Here is a 16,268-nt window from a genome sequence, read left to right on the forward strand (position 1 = left end):
CAAAAAATTTGTCATTTTTGTCTTTGAAAGCTCTTTTGTAAAATTAAACGTGAAACATTAAAATTACTAAATCAACATATTTAACAGGGTGTTATTGATGGTTCCAGCTAACCCAGATGAAAAAATCTGATTAAATGGACATAGCAGAAAATATATTTTGACTTTCCTTCCGTCTTAGACCAGGTAATTGCATTGCACAAGTTGTATTTTCTCTAACCCCCACTTAGTTATGTGCTTTCTGAAGAGTAACATACCGCTAGCTTTAACTTGTGCATGTCTCCATAATAAAAGAACAGAAAGTACAGACTCAGGGCATGCATACAGCAGCATCAACACACAAATGTCAGCTTGCAAATGTTGTTTTAGTTATCGCAACCATCAATAACACTTGGGTCTTTTTGAGCAAAAGGTTTTGACATTAAAAAAAACATGGGTGCGGTTCCCCCTCATTATATACAGGTGATGAATCCTGGTATACTGAACTTTTTGACAAATACAATTTTTTTATGGCATGAGTTTTTGATTACCAAACAATCAGTATTAAGTGAAACATTTTTTCACTGACCTGTAAGGTGTCAGTAGAGTCTTTCTAACTGACGTAATAGTGACAGCTTACTTAGTTGGACTGTGTTATTGATATATCACGTGACCTTCAGTTTCCGTCACACTACTGTAATCCTTGTACTCATAGTGACAGAGGGACTACTTTTTGCTCTTTAGTCTCCTGTGTTGTGCAGTTTGGCTGTATAAGCAAAAAAGAAAAAAGTGTTTTAGTTTCAAAAAGTTCAGCATTAGGACACTTGGTCTAAAAAAAATCCAGAGCAGGAGGGTGTGTTTGTGCTCCCTGCCACTCTGTGGTGGAAGTTCGTGCCAGTGTGCAAACCCTGCCCAGTTAGCCCCACAACCCTATGTGAAATGTGACACAAGCCTGGGTTCTCCTTTACGGCATGCCTTTTCTGTCTCCGTGCACTACATTGTGTGAGCGTGTGTGTGTGTGTGTGTGTGTGTGTGTGTGTGTGTGTGTGTGTGTGTGTGTATGTATTAGAGTGCTTGTGTGTTTGCAGGGTGGGGGTCAGGCCTCCATTTTTACCAGGACTTCTGCAGCAGCTGTTCACTGGCATGTCAGAGGGAGCGTCACAGTGGTGATACAGGGGTTGAAGTGAACTAAAAGGCGTTTGATCCGTTTGGAAGGTTCTACTCTCGCTGTCTCCGAACAATCCAGGACCTGCACCCTCACGATGGCGGATCAGTACCAGTATAATGCCAATGAAGAGAAGATTGTGAAAGACAGCCACACCAAGGAGATTGATCTCATCAACAGAGACCCAAAGCAGATCAATGAGGACGTGGTGAAGGTTTGTTCTGCATGGACACATCATCTGTCACAAAAGGATTAAGGTTTATGACCTGTTCCTGTAGAATAAATGAACAAAGTGCTTAGTGGGAACACAGACATGGGAACAGGTTACTATACTGTCTATAGCCTTAAATAGCCCAAGTTCTATTCCTGTTGCAGAGCATGAAGTTTATTTTGGGAAACGGGTAGAAGCTTGTGAAATTAATACACTCCACCGTGTTTTATTTAGGTTTGACCAATGTAATCCTGATTGTTGCCACACAGGAGCAACACATTATTTTCTGCAAGGACATACTTTAAGATTAGTTATGTTTGACTGAAAAGAAGTCATGTTAACCTGATACCTAAGGAGTGTCCCTAACCCGAAATCACAAGATAAGTAGAATACATGTAACATGCAAGTCTGATCAGGAGGGTATAAGGTAATAAAACTGAACATTTTATTACCTTTATCATTGCTATTTCCATATGTATAGGCCTTATACTAAAAAGAATTATGTATATGTATATATATATATATAACAGTGTTCCTTATCACTAATTTACCAGCATTAGATAACAAAGGTGTCCTTCTATTGTTCCAACAGAATTTTGATTGACGTTTTGCAAAATCTGCCTCAAGCAATCCCTCAAAGAGCAAAAAGAGACCAGACCTCACAGAGAAAAGCTAAAACATGTCCAGACATTCATTCAGAGGATGATCTCAGGCTGCTATCTCTACAGGAGGCGGACAGCTACTCGCCACTTGCTATACTGATCTTGTCCGATTGCTGGAAAGAAAAGAAAAGGTTTTAGATGTGTCGCTGCATCTGGAGGCGATGATTACAAGTTAATTAACATTTTAGAGCGCAGTCCTTTCCTAGAATGGGAGACTGTCCAAAAGAGCAGGTGGCAGATGCAATAAACAAACGTAAATAAATAAATATATAATATATAACTGAAGATTTTAGATTTGCTCTCCTGTTTTTTCCATGTAATGGCATCAAGGATAGTAAAGATGGGCTTTTAGAGATATTTAGCAATGCCATTAAAGCCACTCTGTGGCTCTACTGCTATTGCCTCGCCCGTATGCCTCTACTTTAAGATTTATTCCAATAAGTGCAACATTTTATTCTGGTTTCCCAGAAATACATTTGAAGCTTTAACACTTACAATCATCACACTCTACAACCCCTTTGCATAATATTTAGGTGACCAAGGCTGAGGTGAAAGAAAATGGATAAAGTGTGCACTCAAAGATGTGTGTTAAGAAAACCTCTCATGAATTTGCTCTCAGGTGGAGTTTGAGGATGTCATTGCAGAGCCTGATGGCACACACAGTCTGGACGGGGTGTGGAAGCTGAGCTACACCACCTTCACTGTGTCCAAATACTGGTGCTACCGCATCCTATCTGCTGTCTTCGGCATCCCTGTTGCTCTGCTCTGGGGCTTCCTGTTCGCCTGCATCTCCTTCTGCCACATCTGGGCTGTGGTTCCCTGCATCAAGAGCTGTCTGATCGAGTCACAGTGCATCAGCCGCATCTATTCTCTCTGCATCCAGACCTTCTGCGACCCCTTCTTTGAAGCTTTGGGCAAGGTCTTCAGCAGTGTGCGTGTGGCATTGCGCAAAGAAGTCTAAGAAAGACTCACCATAGTGTTTGTGGGTGTGATCTGATGTAGTGTGGTACCTTTTTTTATACACCAGAAGATCAGTCCTGGCATCTTGCTTACTCCGTCATGCATCCGCCTTCTCCACTCATAACATGCTCCACCAGATTCTCTGTGACAGCTGTAGCAGGCGGCAGGTCTGGCCCTCCTGCAGGTCTCAGGGTACCTCAGTGAGGAAGAAAAGAGCCGCCTGGCATGAGGAGGATCTGTCTGCCCTCATTTATTCGTTTCACAAAAAGCTCAGGCGACAACAAACAACATGGATTCCACCACACTTCTACACCTGTGTCAATGCTGCCTGTATGAGTTACTTTTGTCCAATCACTAAGAGGTCACATTGATGCTGTATATCGCAATGTCTGATATTGTTGAATTTTATATTGATAGAATTGACTTTTAAAATCCAAAATTTATAATTTTTTAAAATGTTAACCAATAGAGAGAAATAATAAGGATGTACACTTTTTGGAGACTTCAAGATGAGAAACATGTTTTGAACCAACCATGATAATTATTTACTTTGTCTTATCAGAGTTTGAAGAGGAGTGTATTGGATAATTTTGTCTGCATTACAAGTACAAGTCAAATGTATTTAACTTACTTATAATGTAGAGAAATGAATACCTGTCTGTTTCTGCTTCAGTGTTTTATTTGGATGATAGAGCAATGTATTACTTCTGTTTTTATTTTCCCAGCAAATTAGAAAAAGACTTGTTGAGCCTGTCAAAACTATATGTGTTATGTAGGGCTGTCAAAGATTACAATTTTTATTCACAATTACTTTTTTTTGTCTAAAGTAAAATGAGACGGTAGAGGCTTACCCATGGTGCTTTAAAAAGGAACAAAATAGCATGATATCGCAATTAAAAAAAATTAATGCACTCATGTCAGACTAGAATTAATTGGGAAAAACAATTTAACGCTGACAACCCTAGTATTATTGCTTATCAAATCATTCTGAGAGGCTTGTGAAAAACATTTTTAAGATTTAACAAACATCTTTGTTTCACTTCTTGTTTTTTCACCTTGGCTATATTCCCTGTTTCAAAGATATGCCAATGAGTCAGTGTTGCCACACCTGGCTTTGTGTGAAGCCCTGGTGTTTTTCTTCCTGGCTGATTCTTCGGGTTTCCATGTAATGCACAAGGATAAGGTTTATTTTAGCATAAGCAACACCTGTCTTAAAGCATGATTCTGATCCAAGATTTAAAAATAAATATTTAAAAGCTCAAACTCAAGACTTTATTTATGTTGTTATTTAGATTAGGATAAATAACACAAGGGAAATTACCAATAATGTGAAGATAAAAAAGTTATTTCTGTTTCTGTTTATTTTAGTTTTTACACACTTGGAGACTGTCTTTTGAATTCTCACCTTGTCATGGCAACACAACTAATGCTAAATAAATACAGTCAAATAAAATATCATTTAAGCACATGAAGAGCTACCCCTGTGATTCAGAAGGTGATAAGTTACAGAGACACCGTAACTATGTAATGCAGGTTGATATTCCAATAAAAAGTAAAGTATATAAAGCTTGAAGGTAGTTGTGGGTGTTGTACTTAGAAATAAACTACATATCAAGATAAGGTGAGCTGAGGCAGACAGATTTTACATCTGTCTTATGGAGTGATGACTAACACTGAATATTAATAACCTATCTTTCATGGTAAAGATAATATTTTAGATTGTTATTATAACTACAGCCCGACGGATGTGGGATTTTTGGTGCGGCTATCAATATTGGGTAGGAAAAAAAATCTGATACTAATACATTGGCCAATAACTTTATTGGAGCAATGATCGAAATGCAGAGCTATAGCTAGCTATAGATATACATGTTTTTTTTTTGTGTGTGTTTACCCCTTAAAATGCAGTCATTAAACACTTCTGAAGAAGATATACAGAATAATAAAGACAACATGGCCCCTCTCCTGGAAAGTAATTACACATGTATGTTCTTCACAGCTTGATAATGTTTGTTGTAATCCATATACCAATCTGCAGGTGTAATTCAATATATAAATGAAATTGAAATTGACTAGTTGATAAGTCAAGTAATATCGGCAATACCTGTGATAAAATTAGCCTAAACCGATGGTTACTGGATATGATAGCCCGCCAGATTTATCGGTATGGTCTAATTATTAGCTCTAATTATTACAATGTTTTCTTTCATTACTGCCCCTCTAAATTCTATACATTATATATATATATATATATATATATATATATATATACACACACACACACACACACACACACACTCAATATTTACTCAACTGATTAGATGGTAGACTAATTGGCTTGGAAGCAAAGAAAACATCATTCATGACACTCTCTAATGGATACTGCACCAAACTGCAAACAAATGTTACCTCAAGAAACAATTAAATACACAAGTTACTTGAGGACATTTAGGAGTTGCAGCAGTGTTCAGATTTCACACCCATAACACACTTTGGGGCTGAGGTGAACAGGATGTTGCAAGTGTTAAAGTGCTGCCAAAACTTTGCAGGAACTCGGTGATGTTATTGATTCAGGGTGGACAAACATCCCTGTAGGACATTCCCAGCAACGGTGCCAAGTTTCTCTTCAACCATCTCCGCAAAAAGAGCTGTCAGGAGCATCTGCTTAAGAGGGAAATAATAGAGTTAAAATAGAGCTGTCAGGGCGTGTTTGTTTTGTTTTTTTGCTGCTTTCATTGTTATTTATTTTTCTTTTCTTAACTTTGTATTATTCTTTTCTTGACTTTTCACTTTAAAACAATAAGCAATGGCAGCCATGACGTATCACATTTTACAAGAGCTCAAGTAACAGTTCACATGTGCAATCCAAACGTAACAAAGTAAATATCATTTTACAGATTATTTATAACAGACGAGCAGATATCGTAACACAGACTAACAAGAGTTTTAGGCTCTGCAGGTGACATTAACCAAATCAATAGTGTGGCTGGCCCAGGGTTAAAATCATTTAAATATTCTCTTTTTCCATAATGTTAACATATATGCTGTACATCTGTAATCTAGAAACAAAACAACAAAAATATTCAGTTCATTGTTCAGCTTGGTAAATGATTATCACTGCACATTTTTATGAGCAAAATATCCCATCCTTTATAATAACTGTACATGTTTCTATTTTACATATAAATTATAATTTTATGTTTCATCAACATGTAAAGGAAGAAGTAAGCCAATTGTTTTTCTTCCCCCTGAGCTAAAGAGAAACCAAAGGGAGTTTAACTGCTTAATTGTTTTTGGCTGGTTGACAGAAAGTTGTGAAAGGCAGAATCAAAGGGGTTAAACAAAAGAAAAAGAGGATGGGGTCCTCATGTGTTGGAAGTCTGTGTGATGCTCCTCTGACTGCTCGTGCTCTTTATGACAAAGGTGGAGGAGTTGCTCTTGTGACTGGAGTCAAAGTCACGCTCACAGTGACACTGGGATGACTTGAGGTAGCGAGAGGAACAGCACAGAAAGTTCTGCCGTAGATCGTGGAACAGATGCCCGGCGAAACACATGTAGATCCAAGGGTTACAGCAGCTGTTGAGGCTGGCCAGCAGCATGGAGATGATGAAGGGCATGGCTGCAAGAGACCAAATAGAGGGAGGAGAAAGTTAACCCGACATCAACAGCATTTTGTATAACATATTATGACAATTCCTGAGTTTGTGCATGCAGAATTTGTATTTTCTGCAATATTGGTTGATCAGTTCTTCATACAACAATATTTCAGATTATTACATGAACCTTTTTAACATTTTTTGTTTAGAGAGAAATGCTCACCTCATAATTATAATGACAACTTTAGCTCCACCTCAGCTCTTAATAGCATGAGATTCCCATTTTTAGTTTTAAGGAAATTTAAGGAAATTTCTCTTGAACTCTGAGGTGACTTTATTTTAAAGATGTATTTTGGTGTTTTTCATACACTGCAAATAGAGTCTGAAATCAGGTAGAGAAAGAGACGGAAATTACATGCCACAATGCAGACAGGTCAGATTAGCGAGTAACTACCTTACTTGCTAGTTCAATATCTGAGTTAACCACCAAACCTTAGCATTGTATTATGTTACAGTAAGACACAGCATTTGTTACTGCTACACGTCAGCCTGTTAGCATCAACACTGCAAGTAGGATTTACATGTTAGCTAAGGATGCTAAATAGGCTACATCCTTGTAGAGCCACTAGTATGAATGTAGCTCTGTAGAGCCTACTCTTATTTCCTTTCACCCATTTAAAAATGTGTTCTCTGCAGTATCTGTTTGATCACTATAATAACACACTTGTGATTTTTTTTATTAAAGCTGGAGGGATTCCCAGTGCTTGACGAAAAATAATTTGTTAACTGTTAAAAAAAACTAAGCTGAATACAGTTTCTAATCCAGGGGGAAATGTTCTTCATACAACATTACAGTGAGACCTCACTGCAGAGAAAACCAACAGAGAAACGATTGATGACATTTATGCTACATCAGCTTCAACATCCCTCTGACATTTAGCAAATTAGTATTGGATTCATCGTAACTGGCGTGCACCCCGTATTTAACCTCTCCTTGCTGATTGCTAATCTATCTCTCAGCCTGCCTGAACTCCTGCTACTCATGTGTTGTCTTTAATGAGGGTCTCTGATCTCAAACGAAAATTGTTCTGAGCAAATAATCTCTGGAAGGGCACATAAATCGCATAATAATCAATAAGCCTTGATCTTCAGCCATTATGCGTTTAATTAGGCTTAAAGATGAGTTTCGAAGAGTAGTGTAAATCATTCGATTAGAAATCTAGATAGGCTAATGTACAAATAAACACGGCAGACTAAAAAAGGTTAGAAATAACAAAACTAAAGTTACTGTGGATTTTTTTTTTTTTTCAACGTAATCAACAACCTTGCTTAAAGAGCATACTGCAGGTTAAAAAAAAAGTTGAGATTAACACTTCATGTTGTCAGATAAGGGCTGTAGAATAAGTACATACATTTTCTGTATGTTCTTCAACACATAAGTGCTCTAATTTAGAGGAGAAAGTGGCTGTTTTTAGCATAGCTGTTTAGAACTGCTTTTTTTTCAACAACGCGTCATATGACGTAACATAAGGGAGTCGTGTTCTGTTACTCTGCTTTGATCGGCTTTATGCGTCCGTGTATGAATGAATGAATGAAGCCTTTATTGCCCCTGGGGGAACTTGTCTTGCACCGAGAGCATCAAACACTTTACAAACAAACATTTAGAAGGCAGAACAAAAGAATTAAAGCACAAAAAACAGGCTGAAACATGATTAAAGAGGTGTGATGATACGTGGTAGTGAGTGAGAATAGACAGGATGCCTCCCTGCTATAGTTTGTAATTTGCGCGGCGCACATTCGGGTGCATAGTGTAAGTGGCTTGATTATTCATAGTGTGTTTTGGTGAATTATTCCCACAACCTCAGAAACCATCGAATAGACATGTTGAATATTTCGGCATCAGACACAAAAGCGTTTCCTTATTAATGATTTAAATCTCTGGGTGTTTAACATCAAATATTATATACGCAGACAGAAAGCATTTAATGATTTGATCTGCTGGAATCCTCTGTTATATTCTCTAGTGTGAGCGTAATAGACACCGGACAGTCTGTATTAATATATGTAGTCACACGATTTATTATAAATCCAATTCTGTTGCAAGAGAGCGTGTGCGTGTGTGTGTGTGCGCAGTGGGGAAAGACGGAACGCGCGGTTTGGAAACAAACAGAAACACAAGCTTTACGTCTGTCGGTCCTCTCTCCCATTAAAACTTTAAACTTTTTGTAGTAGCCTAATATATGTGCACGCATTAAACTGTGGAGTGTGTGCGCTGTTGTGCATGTTTGTGTGGATTACGTGCGCTGTGAACTCACGTCAGGAGAATCCTGCACCATACACTGTATTTTCTATAACAACGTGAGCACTGGGCTGCATCAGGAATAAACAATAAAGACAAAGTGCTGCATTTGCACAGGCCGTGTAATCGGGTTCTCTCTCTCTCACTCTCTCTCACGCACAGCGCGGCACCGTAATACGTTGTACAGATTTGCCGTTTTTACGAGAAACTCCCATACAATGTAAAGGTGAATGATCGGCACTTGCACCTTCTACAAATTGTTTTTTAATGGATTAAATGTGATTATAAACTTTATATATGCTGATGTGAACACAGCACGAGCCCATATATGGCGAGCTGACACCTGTCACTCAGCAGGACGCCTGCTCCGGGTCTCTACTCAACAACAACTTCTCTCCTGAGGCCGTTATTCCTCTAATCCTGCCTGTTTCTGCTCTCTATCACATCTAACAGGTTCAGAATAATAAGCCAGCACACCATTATATGTAAAGGAATACATATTTTCTTCCTATTTATTGACAGGAGTGACACTCGGATCCATGATTTTCTATGTTAAACAGACGGGGATTCAGCGGGACTCCCTTACGTTACGTCACAGCCGAATGCGGAAGTAAAGAGCAAAGACGTGCGAACACGTACTAAAACGTCTCCAGGAGACCCTGTGGGTTATTAATTTCAGAATTTCTTTAAAAACAGTATTGTTAACGTATTTTCCTATGATTAGTTAAGTTTTGTTTTTAACCTGCAATATGCTCTTTAAGTGTAGATGTCAATGCAGCTTGCATGGATGGAGGTACTTATTTCAGTGGAGACAATTTGGTGGTTATTGGGCATTCTCATCAGGGAGAATGAGAGAAGAGTCTGGAAACTAGTTTGAGGAATGATTAATCAAATAGAAAATGTCAAGACAGAATAATCATCGCTTGGGTGGTACGTACGTGTCAGAGCAAGGATTATGAGGCCCCAAAGACTCTTCAGTAGTCATCAACAAGAACTATTAAGGCTGCTTATTAAATGAGCATTAGCTGTAGTAAAAGTCTGATTTTTACAATACAAGTCGGTTTAAGAAGCCTCATGCTCCTAAACCCCTTATGGATTATTTATCCTGCTTGATGGAGACTAAATAGGAGCATATTTATAAAAAATGTAACACTTGCAGATTGAACACTGGGCTGTGATGCAGATCAATGAAAGACCTGGTGAGTCAGCATCAGAGGGCTGCCAGAGTCAGCAAGGGGGGATATTTTTGTCCCAAAGAATCTTTTGGGAGCTTGTGTGAGTGTCTGATTCAGGGGTTTAACCTTCAGGTGTTTTTCTCTTCTACATAATGGAACCTTTTAAGCTCTTAAATGGGAAACAACAGGCTTTAATGCTGTCACTCAGACAGAGCCAAAAGGAATTAGGCATTGGACTATCCCCTGAACATCCACTAGACTGAAAAGCTAAAGCTGGTCAACTTCTTCAACTTTGCCTGTAACAAGTCCAGCTTCTTCACTGTTAGTCAAATGTTCAAAATGTAATATAAGTCACACAGCTGAATAGTTTTTTTCTGGGATTTTGTGTTCAGGGCTGAGTGCTCAAGTTTCTAAAAAATACACAAAAAAAGTTTTTGAAATAGTCTTTCAAATTGTATGCACCAAAGTGCACATCTGTTATACATTATACAGTTACAATTTAGATTTAAATAAATGTTCTTAATTCTGGGATAAGTGCTCATTCACTTTTCTATTGAATGTGAGACAAGCAGATTAATGTCATTCTTTATCTTTACGAGGAGTGTGAAGCTGAGATTTATGAACCCTTCACTAATGGGCCGGACAGGAGAAGTGTGGGAGTCTGCATTTTGATTCAGGCTAAGAAACTGCTGAAATGACATTCGGCCAGGAGTCGCTTTTTAAAGATAGACACCAACCTTGAAGAAATAAACCTCTGTTTATTGACAAGGATTTATCAGGTGAATCTCTTAGGAAAGAGATGTTTCGAGGATTGAGCCAATCACAGAAACACAAATGAAACATATTGTTTATTCTGAACCATGGAAAAAATGACTATAGTAAAAATACTCAACTGTCACGGCTCTTGTCTGCTAATATAAAACATAAGCTTCATGTAAAATGCACGGGATGTATTAATATTCTAAAATAATAAAAGAGATCATATTACATGAACCATGAAATATCATGTGTTTGAGATGGCCACCCAGAAGCCCAAAGCTATGATTAGGTATTTCCTTTGTCAGAGATGGGCTTTGTGTTTAAACCAACTCTTTGGCTGAGTTTGAAGACACGTCTTGTTTTTAATCCTTAAACAATGAAGCCAAGGAGATTGAAATGCTGTCCATCTGTTGAGTTACTGTTTAAAGTAAATGTGTGTGTGTTTGCATGCATAGGTGTGGGGAACCACACCTATGCATGCAAACACCCACCCCCACTGCCATTTTTAGTTGAGCCCAATATGCAATTTTGGTCTTAAGTGTTTGCAACACAGAGCATTGACCATCACTGGTCAAAAGACTTACAAAGAAAAACATTCAGGGGATAAAGTAAGAGTACCCACTTCTCCAAACAACACTGATGCCACCTCTGTACAGCTCAGTGCCCCAATTAGCCCCAAAATTTTTGGATACAACCCTGCAACACAATGATTTTATGATATTTCACCAATAAAATGGTGGTATCGTGTGGTACAGTGTCATGCAGATTGTCATTAATTCTGACCTACCTCTATTTTTATTTTCCCAAAATATCACCTCTATCTATACTTTATCAAATACATGTATTGCAATTAATATAAAATAACAAAAATCCCATTTATGAACACATTTTTTAACTTTTGGTTTGTTAACATCACTCGTATTTGAAACATGTATTTCTGTTCTCAGCTCTGTGGTCAGGGCTCACTTTTTCTGAGTATGACTCTAATGGACACTTTATCTACACACACAGGTGACACTCCAGCCTATCTTATGTACACAAACACTGGCACGTGTCATTGCCAAATCATGGCCTCTCTGAGTGCTGATCACGTGGAAAAGACATTATCAAACCTTCGCCTCCTCCCTTTCTTGTTTTTCGTTCAAAGCCTAATGAACTGTCGTTGCTCTTTTTTTGCATCTCTTACTTTCAGTATCATTGTAAGATGTAGCATCTGAGCCAATTACTGTCATTTCATTGCATCCTGCAATATGCCTCCTGAGCAATGAAAAAGTAGGTGACAGCTGTGTATTGTGAAACGGTTTCGCTCCAAAGCGTAAATAGCTGGAGCAAAAAAGAAACATCTTAAAGAGGATGACAGTACCTGTAACCATCTGTATCCTTGAAAATAAAATGTAAGGAAAATAACTAAAGCAGGAATCTCAAAGGTCCATTTACTTCCTACTCACAAAGATGCTTTCTGAAATAGTTGTTTTCAGCTTTTGTAAGGTGTGGTTTTTTTTTTTAGAAAATGTTTATTTCTACATATTTCACATAATGTCCCACATATATGATATTGATATATTATTCTACCAAGGCCTTAAATTGACAGTTATCTAGTTTTCTAATACAACAACATCCCCTTACATGACATATGTAAAATTAAAGCCTCTTCAAATGAATCACAGTCTTTTTTCTTTTTTTTACAAGCATTTCAGGTCTGTTTATCAAGTTGCACCTCAGTATAATGGAAAAAAAGGCAAATGTAAAGCAGTTCAAGGAAAAACACTTGTGAAGTCACACTGGCCTATTAAAGTTTTCTTGTTTCATGGGGTGTGGTCATGGCCCAGTGGATCGATAAATATAGGTGGTACATACAGTAAATGGCTCCTAAGTGGCTGCTTAGTGGGCCATTGTGGTTAAATGTCAACGACGCACTCCAACATGCCCCACAGGCACAAATACAAGCTGCTCTGCGCGTGGTGGCGCACAATAATTTGATTAATGATTAGCCGTCAGTCTGTCCCTGCAGCGTGAGGAGGAGGAGGCACACAGGTCCCTGGGAAACAAATTGTGTATGCACTTTGAAGGTCTTATCAATGATGTTTGTAACCACACAGCAGGTGTACTATTAGAGTGTGAGGTGTTCCTAATGAACCCTGAAGCAGCACAAAACAAGCCACTACTCATTCATGACTATATACTTAAAAATGATGTAGTCCTCTGTATTTTTGTACCTGAGAAACAGAGAAATGTAGAAGTCCTTCATCACTTAAGCAATACCTGTGGCTTTTATCGACCATTTTATGTACAATTAAGAACCATAAGCAAAGTACATACATTTTCAGTTGCTATTGAGTACAAGTCCCTCAGAAATGTATAACCCCTTTTGGCTCCAATAAGTTCAGTTACAATGCTTAACCATGACTTCGTAGTTACATGTCCATTCATTGTTATCACGTTACTTTTTGTGTTGCCATTTTTGTTAATCTCTATGCATTTTTGATCCAATTTCTTGGTTTTAAGCCAGCGGTACAATCGTGCAATACCTCTCATGCCAACTGTATGTGTGCAAAATATATGATTATTCTGCAGTCATTAGCAGATAGACAGCTGTCATTAAGGCCTATAGCTGTAACTTTCACTGTGATGAATCTCTATTGTATAGCTATGGATTTGAAGTTGAAGAATTTTGGCTTGTAGGCTGGTTTTGGAAATACTGGACATGGCTGGAGTTTGTGCTATAGTGTGAAGATAATGAGAGTTTATTTTCATTTTTAATCAGAATGTGCTTTTTTATTCATGTCATTTTTACAGTTGTGCTTAGCCCACTTAAAGTATGATGTTATGATGTCTTTACTAAAAAAAAATAATGATCATTTGTATGTTTATAATTTGAAGAAAGGATTTGCGGGAGGAGTTTGAGATGCCACGGTATTTGTTCCTGACTGTATTTGTAAGATAAGGATGTATTCACAAGGGACAACTTAATGAACGTCAACTGAGTATGATGCATATATTAGGGTTCACAAACAGAATAGGCCCCATTAGGTCTTCAAGCGTTTCCTGATCAACGGATCATTAACTACACTATAAAAATCTGACGAAAAGTCACTCATTAACTAATTCTGTGCCAGGATTTCTTTCTCAAATTGTGTTCCATTTGCCAATGCCACATAAACTCAAAATACGCCCACGATGTGTTTCCAAAAATTAAAAATTATAAAATGGTCCACATTTTAATACATTTTCTATGTTTTCCTACTTAGTTTAAAAAAAGACAAACAGCAGTGTGATTATTGAGAATAATTCAGTTCAATCAGTACCACCTCTGGCAAGTGCACCGCACCCTGGCAACCCTGGCAAGACAAAGTGGACCTGCTTTTTTCCAGGAACATAAATACAATTCCAGGAGCTGACACATTGTATCAAATACCCAAAATAGACACACGTCGCAACCTGCTTTATCTATTTGTTTATAATGTGTATAATTTTAATGAAGGTTTTCGCAAGTCTGCGCTGATACGCTCATGCGTAAAACGCGCATGACAATAAGGACATGGAAACAAAAATGATTACTAATTCACTGTCAGCTCATAAATCGACAAAATAACATCATATTGTGTATGCTGTGTCTTAAACCTTTTTAAATTAGTGATGAAATGTTGACATCAGTCTTTACGCAGCATCAGTCCGCACATACTGTTGAACTGTGAGCTTAAACTTACCCTCACGAGGCGCAGCTGGATCCCAAGCAGACCACATCTGCACAGAGAAGAATGGGGTCCAACAGAGGATATAAGCCACGACGATCACAAAAGTCATTTTCACCGTGGTTATCTTCGCCTTGGAGATGAGCTTCACGCTGCTCACGCGCGCCAGCGCGTTGCCTTTGGATGTTTTGGGCGTCAGGCTTATGCACTGCTCGCGCCGAGTTTTAAGTTTAAAGTTTTGCCATATTTTATAGCTTATCAACCCATAACATATGCTCAGTATCGCCACTGGAATGATGTATATGGTGAGACTGATCCATGTGATGTAAGCTTTGGCTCCCCACGGCTTCACAAAGTCTCCCCAGCAATCATACACCCCTGATCCCGGAGAGCCGACCTCTATCAGGGAGAAAATAAACATTTGCGGGATGCTGAAGACAAGACTCAACACCCAGGAAATGATCACATAAAAACGGTCTTTCCTCCTGTGCAAAGATCGGAGAGGCTGACAAATGGCCAAACACCTGTCCACAGACATCAAAACTAACATGTAGGTGGAGGCGAACATCCCAACGACCTGGAGGTATTTAACCAACCTACACAGAATATCCGGTCCGTAAAACCGAAATGTAATGTCCCAGATAAGTTGAGGGAGAACTTGAAATATAGCCACCACTAGATCTGCGATGCTCAGGTGCTTCATAAAGTAATACATGCGTGACTGGCTGTGCTTGGTGGTGTGAATGGCCAGCAGGACGCACAGGTTCCCCGCCAGCGCCAGAAACAGCACCAGCGCAAGCACAGTCACCTCCACCTTTGCCACCTCCTCATTCCGCTTCAGAGGGTTCGTCTGATTCAACCAACCGGTTCCGTTAACGAGGTTTGAGCTCCGCCAGGTTTCGTTGAACTGCCAAAAGTCACTTTCGTTTGATATACTTTCCATTGCCGCAGTCTGGTCCTCTGCAGATGCGTCAGGGTTTGTGCAGTCATGCAACGACTGAAACGACCACCTGCAAGTCTTGCTCGTGTCCGCAAAGGTGACAAGAGGAGTGGTGCGCTCAAAACATGTTCCCTTAGTTAAATGTCAATCACTCGTTCTTTCAGAAAAAAAAAACAAAAAACAAAAACAACGATTTTTGAGCGGACAGGGGCAAATATTTCCACTTATCGAAATAATAGATACATTTGCTTAAATTTGTGCGCCAATATAAGGTTACTTAAGAGATCTACACTATGAACCTATAAAACAGGAAACCAAGGGTATAAAATCCTGACTTCTCCTCCCTGATCAAGGAAATTCTCCAAAATCAAAGTCTGCGTAAATCCAAAGAATAGCATCCCTGGGTGGAGTAAAAAAGTAACAATAACAAATGGACGATAACAGGATACTTAATAAAAATTAAATTCTCGCCTAAAAATATAACTAGAAAAAAATTATGCAACACAAATCACCTCGCTCCATCATCATCTCTGGTGAGAAACAGAATGACCGGCACCACCGAACCTAAGCCCCTGTTATATCTGTCCCCGGTTTAAACAGTAAAATCTTAGACATCACCACCACAAGGGGGCGATATGATTCGTTCAGAAGTACACTTCATGTCCCACTTTGCAGCTCAGAGCCCCAACCCTTCTCCGAGCAAGAACAGATCTATATGTATCCGAGTAAGGCTTCCCTTTTACGTACAGTATCAAGACACATCTAAAGGTTTGTGTTGTCAGAGTCACGTTAGGTGGAATTACAAAGCTAACACACTGGTTTGAAGCCATATG

The 16,268-nt window shown here is 38.7% G+C and overlaps 2 protein-coding genes across 2 annotated transcripts; one reads left to right on the forward strand and one right to left on the reverse strand.

Annotated features, from left to right (window-relative positions):
• The first annotated feature begins 1,024 nt into the window (after positions 1-1,024).
• Positions 1,025-4,237, forward strand: cav3 (caveolin 3). The gene is made up of 2 exons (XM_079342050.1): positions 1,025-1,355; positions 2,634-4,237. The coding sequence occupies exons 1-2, from the start codon at positions 1,239-1,241 to the stop codon at positions 2,973-2,975; spliced, it is 459 nt and encodes a 152-aa protein (XP_079198176.1). The 5' UTR covers positions 1,025-1,238; the 3' UTR covers positions 2,976-4,237.
• Positions 4,238-5,264: 1,027 nt separating this feature from the next.
• On the reverse strand, positions 5,265-15,975 carry oxtra (oxytocin receptor a). The gene is made up of 2 exons (XM_079341058.1): positions 14,511-15,975; positions 5,265-6,593 (listed from the first exon to the last, which is right to left on the reverse strand). Exons 1-2 carry the CDS (start codon positions 15,436-15,438, stop codon positions 6,340-6,342), a joined length of 1,182 nt encoding a protein of 393 aa, XP_079197184.1. The 5' UTR covers positions 15,439-15,975; the 3' UTR covers positions 5,265-6,339.
• Between the last annotated feature and the right edge of the window lie 293 nt (positions 15,976-16,268).

This window comes from Symphodus melops, assembly GCF_947650265.1.
Source record: "Symphodus melops genome assembly, chromosome: 4".
In the NCBI taxonomy this organism is placed as follows: Eukaryota; Metazoa; Chordata; class Actinopteri; order Labriformes; family Labridae; genus Symphodus; species Symphodus melops.